The sequence below is a fragment of the Podarcis muralis genome, chromosome 12, assembly GCF_964188315.1.
Source record: "Podarcis muralis chromosome 12, rPodMur119.hap1.1, whole genome shotgun sequence".
NCBI lineage: Eukaryota > Metazoa > Chordata > Lepidosauria > Squamata > Lacertidae > Podarcis > Podarcis muralis.
Genome location: NC_135666.1, coordinates 14640564 through 14651159, shown reverse-complemented (window position 1 = coordinate 14651159; position 10596 = coordinate 14640564). Strand labels below are relative to the sequence as shown.

General features: G+C 42.8%; 1 protein-coding gene across 2 annotated transcripts in view; it reads left to right on the top strand.

The window, feature by feature from the left end:
* PTPRN2 (protein tyrosine phosphatase receptor type N2) overlaps positions 1 to 10596 on the top strand; it is a 647226-nt gene that overhangs the window by 97628 nt on the left and 539002 nt on the right. For both annotated transcript variants that reach the window (XM_028749792.2, XM_028749791.2), the window contains exon 3: positions 9841 to 9954. In XM_028749792.2, the coding sequence (XP_028605625.2) occupies positions 9841 to 9954 (114 nt within the window). The remainder of the gene's footprint in view (positions 1 to 9840; positions 9955 to 10596) is intronic.

The following is a 10596-nucleotide window of genomic DNA, read 5'->3' as shown; positions in this document are numbered from 1 at the left end:
GGAAATGGGCCTCTTGTAGTTGCAGGTAACTATGGACACAGGCTGTGGAAAATTCACCACTTAAGGATGGTAATGCAAATGTAAACAACAACAACAAAAGTATTCTCTGGAAGAAGGCTGGGTATCAGAGGGCAACTTATTTTTTTCCTCTCCATAAAGGTTATTTAAATGGTTTTTCAAATTGAGATGTTCATCTTGTGCTGTGGTGAACAACACAGAAACCTGTCCCAGGCACATAACTTTCAGTTAGATGTCACTGAAAGCTCTAAGTGTTTTTTGTGTGTTTTCAGTCTGAGCGCTCATTTTCTTCTAATGAGCTTTGCAACACTTTCCCCTGGGTTGTGAGGTATAAGCAGCACAATACGAGAACAAACTGGGTCAATTTGTGCTGATGTTCATAACTACGTGTAAGTGGGAAATATATAATCCAGCCTCTCCATTACTTTGAAGTAGTTTCCACCCACTCTAATCTTGTCCATCTGCTTGTCACTTTTGTGTTTTGTACAGTGGTTAGTACCACAATGGATTACATCTTATGATACAGACATAGGTCTATATCTGTTTCTATAGCTATAGTTATCCAACTATCATCACTTCTGTCTGTAACCATTTCTGTATCTGTCATTTGCTTGATGTTACTTGCTTGATGATACTCAAGTTATGAAGTAACTAGAAGATACTTATAGTTATAGTTTTGCTGGTACTTATAAATTATAATGCAGCTGCACTTTGCCCACTGTGTTGCAACAAGGCTTCTTAACCATTTTCCCTTGAGCTATTTTTCATCTGAAAATGGTGCCATGATCTCTTTAACTCCAGGTAGGGGAAAAGGTGCTGCTACTTGTATCTTTTCTTCATTAGTAGTGGAAGCAGCTTGTCTAGTCCTTTAGTCGTGTCCGACTCTTCATGACCCCATGGACCAGAGCATGCCAGGCACTCCTGTCTTCCACTGCCTCCCACAGTTTGGTCAAACTCATGCTGGTAGCTTCGAGAACACTGTCCAACCATCTCGTCCTCTGTCGTCCCCTTCTCCTTGTGCCCTCCATCTTTCCCAACATCAGGGTCTTTTCCAGGGAGACTTCTCTTCTCACGAGGTGGCCAAAGTATTGGAGCCTCAGCTTCAGGACCTGTCCTTCCAGTGAGCACTCAGGGCTGATTTCCTTTAGAATGGAGAGGTTTTATCTTCTTACAGTCCATGGGAAGCAGTTTAGAGGGGACAATTTTCGTTGCAAAAACAACATGTAGGAAAAAGTATTAAGAAGCCTATTCTTTCTCTCACCCCCCACCCCAAAAATTGGCCTTCCACTTCAAATTGCAGATTTCAATACCTGAAAAAAAATAATCTTCTAAAGGAACAACAATGCAATTCATAACATGTAGTTCTGCCCTAAGTCAAGATAGTAACTTCTGTTGCAAATGATGCTTCCTGTGCACTTAGCTTTCTCGGTCTTCACTCTGTGATATAAGTATACATTGTGATTCTCTGACATGGAATATGTTACTCCAAAGTGTTTCATGTGTGCTTCTGAAATGTATTGGGAGATATGGTTCTGTCTATGTAGTATGTATTTGCATAATATGTCAATAAATCACATATTGCATCCATGTGGTTTAGTGAAATATTCTGGTGCTGTGTTCATGTCTTTCTTTACAGGAGTGCAAATTTTGAGGAAATTCCTGTGCAGCCAATATTTATGAATGTGATATAAAACACATGTTACAAAATAAGGTTTTTTTGTTTTTTTAGATTGGAAGTATTCATACCACGTGCTTACCAAGTAGTATGTAACATTTAGCAAGATAAGCATAAGAATTTTTGATTATTTATTACCCTGAAGAGAGAATGACAGAAGATCCTGTTTTTAAACTCCATCTCATAATTAAGGTTTTTAATTAAATGCTTCTGCACTGAAAATTGGGTTTTTATTAAAGTATCAAAGTATTAAAACAAGAAATTTCCTGTGCCTAACCTGGAATGTGAATGGGAAACAAGTGCAGAGGCTGTATGAGTAATGATCCAGTTGGAAATTGCTATCCTTCTCTGTGTACGTGAGAGATGTTGCTGTAGATAAAATTTTAACGTTGCCAATTTGACATGCATTTGCCTTTATTACAAGCAGGGCATAATGTACAAAGATTCCAATCCCCTTCATCATTGCCACCAGTACTCTGATCTGCCGGTGGAACGTGCAACTGAGAAATGGCTGCTTTCCTTTATAGAGGGAATTGGTGATGTCAATGAATGGCTGAGCTCTTACCAAGAAAGACCAAAAGAGTCTTATGCATGTAAATTTATAACTTCCCCCTGTTTGTTTTTTGTGGTTTAGAATGAGCAGTGCAGAAAATTAGCTTGGTGGGCGAGGTGATGGTGGAGGACATGAACAATAGCCACTGACTATCCAGATATTTTATTTGAAAAAAAGGACTAAAAGATTTCTCTTTTTCTTCCCACATAATGTGCCGTTTTCATTTTGTGCTGCATATAACCCTCCATGTCACAGCTTTCTATTCTTGTCTGAATAGTCAATGAAACATTAGGAAGCCGATAAGAGAAGCTCTGGCCTGTTACTTGGCAACGGCTGTTGAGCAGAGCAGAGTGCTGTTGATTGAGGAGATTAGCTGCCATAGATAAACCTCCTTTTTGCTGCCCTGCTGCTCATCTTTCCACCCTTAACAGGTAGCTCCAAATATGACTGCAGCTGGGGAGAATGAGCTTTATTGCGAACCAAGTTTGCTTGACAGGTTTACAGTAGTAACTTAAACCAAAAAAAACCCCTTTACTTTCATTAAATTGAGTGCATTGTGGCTTAAGTTCTTCCCTTGTTCCAGAGTAAATACTTTTATTTATTTTTTTGGAAGGGTGTCCATGATAAGAAGGCATCTGTGCTGTTTTCCGTCTGCATCCTTAAGCTTCAAGCTTCAAGCCTCAAACCATTAACTTCAGGGTTGTCCAACTGGTGCCCTGAGATCTTTCCAGTTTAATGGGATGTTGGAAAGAAAACATGGCTCTGGAATCCCTTTTGCAACAAATGAAAGAATGAAAAATAAACATTTAACCACCAGTTACTGTGCAATATCATTCTGGGGCCAAGCTGGAGTTCTCTATCCTCAGTTGGTGACCCTAATGTAACTTACTCCAGAGTAATCTCATATAAAACGCGGTACTGTGTCATAATAGTAACAGGATTACAACTGCAACTGTTGGTTGCATCCACCTGTTTAAAGCAGCCTAATAGTTTCACATTATAAAAATGTGGTCTGCTTAACAACATACCGAACCCACTTCAAAACAAATCTCTCTCCGTCTCATTACGGTTGCACAGTATTCAAGAAGTATCTCTCTGCCCAACTACAGTTGTTTGAGTCTACAAAAGAGGTTCTCAAACTATTGTGAGCTCTACACAAAAATAAAAAAATAAAATTTGAAACCCACAGTTATTTTCTAACCAAAAGCAGTGTGAACACAAGCAGCCTGAGAGCTGCCTCGTGGGAGAGGTTTCGAAAGCTTCAAATGACAGTTTTGCAATTAAATGAGAGGCAAAATTGGTATATAAGTGACTGCGACAGTTGAGAGGATTATTTGCAGCGTTGCTGGGGGGAAATGAGCCAAATCAGAAAAAAGGTTAGTGTCTCTTGGGAGTATGTGGAGTGGGGATGATGTCTGTCTGAAATTAGCTTCCGCTATCTGGAAGAGGAGTTGGAAACCTATGGCCTTACAGATGTTGCTGTATTACAACTCCCACTGTCTCTGACCATTGGCTATGCTGACTGGGGCTGATGGGAGTTGGAGTCCCAACAATATCTGGAGGGCCACGGGTTGTCTGCTGTTGCTCTAGAACAATTAAATTTAAGGTAGAAGAGTTTGGATTTGATATCCCGCTTTATCACTACCCGAAGGAGTCTCAAAGCGACTAACATTCTCCTTTCCCTTCCTCCCCCACAACAAACACTCTGTGAGGTGAGTGGGGCTGAGAGACTTCAGAGAAGTGTGACTGGCCCAAGGTCACCCAGCAGCTGCATGTGGAGGAGCGGAGATGCGAACCCGGTTCCTCAGATTATGAGTCTATCGCTCTTAACCACTACACCACACTGGCTCTCTGGTAGGAAAAAAAGCAACAGAACACTTGTGGCTGATGAGGCAGCTTGCTAGTCAAATCCTCCATTGTGTGGCAATAGAGGAGGGAATTTCTACACACAACTTCACATGCCAAGATGTGTTATTGGAGGCAGGGAGTACAGCAGCCAGTCCCTTCTCAATTACCACAATATAACAGTGGTTTCTACTGGGAAACCTCCTTCACCAGCTACCACTGCAGTAGAATGAACATGAGAAGAAGAAGCAAAAAACAAAACAAAACCCAAACACCTCGACTAGCTCTAATGAAGAGAGATTCTGGGGAAAGATTTTTAACAGAAACACCCCACAGGCTATGGATGGCTGCCCAAAGTGAAGAATAAGCTGAAAAGTCTACTAATATAGATATTGTTCCATGATGGCATATCGCTCCCATGTGCAATTTTGAATGAGTGAAGAACTTGTACGTAGGGCTTTGTGGAGGAACTCCTGTCAAGATTAATGAAGGTTATATACAAACTTAAAAAAAAATATGACAAGCTTGGATACTGGTGAGAAATTATTCTTTTTATATAGAGTATTAAGCATGAATCTGGCTTTCCTTATTGGGCCAGATTACAGTTTGCTTGTAGCAAACTTGTTGAGCAAAGCCCCTTCCACGAGCTTCACCTTTGGGTACAACTGCCATTCATTCTATTTTTGGAGTTTGCACACCCAATCACAATCTGAGCCAAGGGAGGAGCCATTGCTGGAACAGTTTCCCATGAGGAAACTGCAATCCTGTGCTGAGCAGAGCTGGATAGGTTCCCCCAGCTTCTTGTGTTCATTTACAGCAGGGATGGGGAACCTGTGGTCTTTCAACTCTCTTCTTTCCAGGGACTGATGGGAGTTTAAGACCAACATCATTTCAAGAGCTGGAGGTGCCTCTTCTCTTATTTAAAGGGAGAATAACACACTCAGGGGTTGTTTGAATGAGCTTAGAGAGGAACCACAGTCAACTAACCTGGTTTTGAGTTACTCAGACCGTCCAAGAAAATATTAGTATATTAGACATATTGGTGACCAATTCTTTGAAAGTGGCTGCCATGGAGGTTGCTCTGTGCAGGAAGCCATTCTGGCTTAAGACATATCTGTCAATGTTTCCCCTTTTTAAAGGGAAATTCCCTTATTCCAAATAGGATTCCTCACAAGAAAAGGGAAAAATTGACAGCTATGGCTTAAGATCATAGCCTTGCTCCCTCCTCACACTGTGCCAAGTCCAATGGTTAAAAACTTGCAGTGAAGGCTAATCCATGTAGGGCAGGGGTCAGCAAACTTTTTCAGCAGGGGGGCCAGTCCACTGTCCCCCAGACCTTGCGGGGGGCCAGACTATATTTCGGGGGGGATGATGCAAGAGTACCATGAGCCCCAGTGGCTGCTTACCTGTGTCTTGCAAGCGGCAGGGGCTGGCGGAGGTGGAGGGACAATGAGCAGTGCACAAAAGAGCTCCAGGGAGGGGCTGCTTAAAATGGTGGTGGCTCAAGCGCTGCTGCTGCTGGCACCAATAAAGCCCAGCCCCCTTCCTCCTCTAGGCAGGGCAGGGAGGAGGGAGGGAGGAGGTGCTGCTGCTTCTTCCGTCTGAGGGAGAGGGAAAGAACATGCACACTGGCGATCCACGTGGCAATTCCCGGACCATCCGTGGGCTGGATCTAGAAGGCAATTGGGCCTGATCTGGCCCGCGGGCCTTAGTTTGCCTACCGATAATGTAGGGAGCTCAAATGCATACAGTAATTGTGTTTTAGGTGCTTCAGTGTGGCAAGTGCATTATTAGAAGCAGACGTCATTGCCCTTCCATTTAAAGGTCACTGAATGCAATTTCAAGTCAGCCAATTTAAGGAACATGAAAAGAAGTGTGTCAAGGGCTGTGACGTAGAACTATCCTCAAATCCCACGATTTTAGGAATGACTTCAGGTACCTTAATGACCTCTCCCCGCTTAAAACGGGGGGCGCCCTTTGCGTGGACGCGTGCAGCCCTGGATCTGGAGTGGCCCCATCAGCATAGGCTTTGCCTTCCCTCAGGTGGGAAACCTGGAGGTCCCCGCCTAAGGGAGAGAGACATTTACATTAGAGGATGGGTGGAGCCCCATCGCAGACCAGGGGCCACATTACCTCATGGGCAACCTTTCAGAGGCCACACGCCTGTGGTGCGCTGGGCCGGAGGCAAAAATGGGAGGAGCAACAGGTGAGGTTGTTATGTTTGTACAGCAAAAGTGAGAGGTTTCTACACTCACCTCTTTTCTCCAGGCAGGGAAACATAAGGCATTACCACAGTTCAAGCACATCTTCCAGGCAGGCAAAAGGACTTGAAGAGGGTACAGAACCAGGGCTATTGAGGGGTGAAGCCTGGAGATATGAGGCTGGATTAGGAAGAAATGTGCCCTAGGAAGATAGAGAGGCCTGGATAGCCACAATTGACACACACACACCCTGGCCTGAGATTCTCCACCCGTGCACCAGAGCAACTGTCTTTGGCTTTGTGAGATATCATATCACATAAAAAAGTAGGCTGGTGTTCTTTTTGCAGGATAGTGTCCTTATGATGTGGTGCAGTTTGGCTTCTGGAGTAGGCAGATGCAGCCCATGGTTCCATAGTGGATCCATCTTTATGTTTAAACTGAACAATAGCTCCCGGGGGGGCATGCTGGTAAAGCAAATGTTAAAACAGCTCCTTCACTGCATAAAAGTAGAACTTATTCCTTTGAATTGTAATGAGTTCTCCCAAGCCTGGAAAGCTGAATGAGTGCAGCTAGAACCTTTTCAGAAATGGAGAAAGATGTCTGAAGAAATCAACTTAGCGAGTGCCACAGTAGACGCTGTATCAGGGAAGAAGATAAGCAAAAATAGTGTTCTCTTAAGTGGAGTTAAAGGTAAAGGTAGCCCTGACCGTTAGGTCCAGTCGCGGACGACTCTGGGGTTGCGGCTCTCATCTCGATTTATTGGCCGAGGGAGCCAGCATACAGCTTCTGGGTCATGTGGCCAGCATGACTAAGCCGCTTCTGGTGAACCAGAGCAGCGCATGAAAACGCTGTTTACCTTCCCACCGGAGTGGTACCTATCTATCTACTTGCACTTTGACGTGCTTTCGAACTGCTAGGTTGGCAGGAGCTGGGACCGAGCAACGGGAGCTCACCCCATCACGGGGATTCAAACCGCCAACCTTCTGATCGGCAAGCCCTAAAACTGATTTTCTTATCAAGCATTTTATTATCCAGAGACTCTATAGTCCTCTTTTTTCTCCTCATTAAGGAATCATTTTGCAAACCCAAACTATAGCTTCTTCCTTCCAGGGAGAGATGGAGAGGACGTTGGGGGGGGGGAGAAATTATTGCCATTTAGATCCTTCCTATATACGGTAATCTTTCAGTTTTGTTCTTTGAGTCACATGTGAGTGCTTTCTGATGCTCAACACATGCTTCTTAGCAACTGACGATCTTCACCAGAACAATATGCTGTTTAAGACACCCAATGTTCTTATGACCAGATCTTGAAGATGCACTCATGCCTGGTTTCATATTGCTGATCCCAGAAAAACAAAATTTTAACATTAAAACAGCTTTCAAAGTTTAACCTAAGAGGATTTCTTCCTCATGAAGTCAGCATTCTCTTTGACCTCTGTGCAGAGGTGTATTTAGGGTCCCTTGTGCCCTTGGCAAGGAGCTGTATCTGCACCCCATAAAAGCACATACACTTTACCAAAGCCACATTAGCAATTACTACATTTTATGTGTGACAGCAGCCACACACACATATACATCATTCACTCCATAGTCTGATAGGGTTTTTTTTGCACGTGCCCCTAGACCTGCACCCCTGGCAGGGGCTGATTTCACTAACCCCTAGTATGCCTCTGGCATACTGTGAGCAACTACTGTCAGAGATGAGAAGCCGTTTCTCAGATTGCATTGCATTGTGCTGTATCAAAATTTGAACACCATAGCATTCTATAGAATTCAAATTGTAAGTGTTCTTCAGACCATTGATGGTCCATGCACCATAGTTTGGGGACCCTGGGTCTACACTCAGGTAGTGGCCAGTTTCAGAATGGGGACATTCCCAACGCTACCTGGAGCTGCCAGGGATTGAAACCGGACCTTTTTGCATGTGAAGCAGATGCTGTACCACCATTAAGCCACAGATCTTCCCCAAGGTCTCTCCAAGCTCTCCGGGAATGCGCATAGATGGAGGGTGGGAATGGCATGTGCAGCCCTGCTCCTCACATGCATTGAATGAACATCTGAAAACAAAAACGGGTTGGGTTGGGATACTCTGAACAACCGTGCTGTTTTGTAGCTACTTAAAGGCAGTTGCTAGGCTTATCTCCGAGGATGAGAAACACAAAATAGATAAAGCATTTCATCAGACCAGTTTGCTTTGTTGTAAGAGTGTGTAGAGAATACAGCAAGCATGCATTCACCAGGAAGGAAAAAATCACCACACATTCGTGTATCCCTTAGAAGCTATCCATAGCTTCAGAACTCAGTATTTTGTAGGACAGAGAAATACGAAACCCAAGATAACTCAAAATATATGGTGGTGTGGCAGAAATCTTTTGTGTGGAGTAATCGTTGCTCAAACTGTTAGGAAGAAATCACACTTGAAAATCTTCAGAGTTTTTTTAAAAAAAACATTTTAACTGCATCTCTTCAAATCTAGGTTAATATTCCAGTTTATAATGTAAATTAAATGACTTTGATATAGGTGTGTACTCTATAATACCATAGACGGACTGTTTGAATGTTGAGAGCAGCTGTTTCCTCCTCTATCTACTCTTTCATCTTGTTGAAGCTCCATATAAATAAATAGGTACTTCCAAATTAATTCACAATGTTATGTTCTATTAGTCAAATTGCACTGTCCCTTTTGATTATGAATGCAATATCTGCAGTAATTACTGAATTAAAACAAGCAGTATGAAGAATAGCATGCTAATTAAACTTTTTGCATTTTCAATAGTTTTCTGTGGATCACTGTGTACAGGTGAAGACAACAATAAATGCACCCATTTTTTTGAAGCCTAGCGCTGCAGATGGTCAGAGGATATTATAAGCACCCGAGTTCTAAATTAGTCTTTTGTATGGAAGGGAGAAAGGTAATTTGAATGTTTGAACTCCCCCTCCTCTGCCTATCTTCTTCTTCCCACACAGGAAGCTTGTCTTGAAATGAACAATTCTCTAAATAAAGACTAATTAGGACCTAAATTAATTAGAAGGTGTGATATGAAAAGAGCTTGATGAGAAGGGTCTGTCATTTTAGATGAATGGAATGGAGCTAAATAAATTAGGTTCCATTAATATCTCATTGTTGCATGAGCCGCTCCCTTTTATTGCATTCATTAGAGGGTACTACATTAAACTAGCCTTGGCTGCTTATTATCGATTCACCACTCATTTACTACTACATAGCTCCTGTATTAAAAGGAGGGAGGGGAAAAAGAAACCCTCTCTCTGCAAACTAACATACATGTTTCCTGGGCAGTCTGGTTTTCATGAGAGTTATTGCTTTATTTATTTGCTTTGGCATTACCAGAAAGGATGTATCAAAAAGTGAAGCAGTTTTTAAGGGAAGGTGACCAAGGAACTATCTCTTTCTCATTACCACGTTTAGTACAACTGTCATAGTAACAGAACATATTGCAAATTTCTTAGTGTATGTAGATATGTCATAGATCAATGTGATTTATTCACCCTTTTTCCTTATGCCCCACCCCTTTTTTTACCTTCTCCAGATGGAGTATTTGGGAGATGTCAACAGGTGCCAGTGATAGACGTGTACAAGTATGAAGTTTCACCGCTCATCCTCCAGCACTTGAGAATTGTCCTAGAGAAGCTGTTACACAGAGGTACTGTACAGAACAGAAATGTTAGATAGCATGTGGATATATCGATTCATTGGCATAAAGGGGTCCAGTTTTTGCAGAGCTTTGAGAGAAACTTTTTACTCCAGCCATGTCCGGTAGGCTTGGGAATGAGCTGCATTGCTTCCCCAGAATTCAGAAACCTCTTCTGCCCTTTCTGTTGAAGGAGGACCAGTTGCAGTCCAGTTAATTATCAGGTCACTTCCAGACAACCTGTTTCTTCAGCATGCATTCCTATTTGTTTGTGGAGAAGTTGCATGGCATATCTTTCCTTATTGCAATAAGTCAACTCTTTTGGGGAGGCACAAAACCTCAAATCCAACTTCAGTTGTGCAGCCTGAATTTGCTGCTATGTGATTGAATCCCACCTGAAAATAGCAATAGGCTGGAAGCCCCCTTCCACTACTTTCTCCCAGGAGTAAGAACAGTACCTTCCTGTTTGAGATTAATGCAAGCAACTAGCTCCCACAGGCACAACTTCATGACAACAGGGCTCAGGAGTCTAAAGGAAGGAAGCTGCTGGTAAGGCTGTATAGGGCAGCCAGCAAGAAAGGCCATGAAAATTAATTACATTGCCAAATAATGCACAGCAAACCTCTTTCGCTCTTTTGTAACAATTTTCCTCTG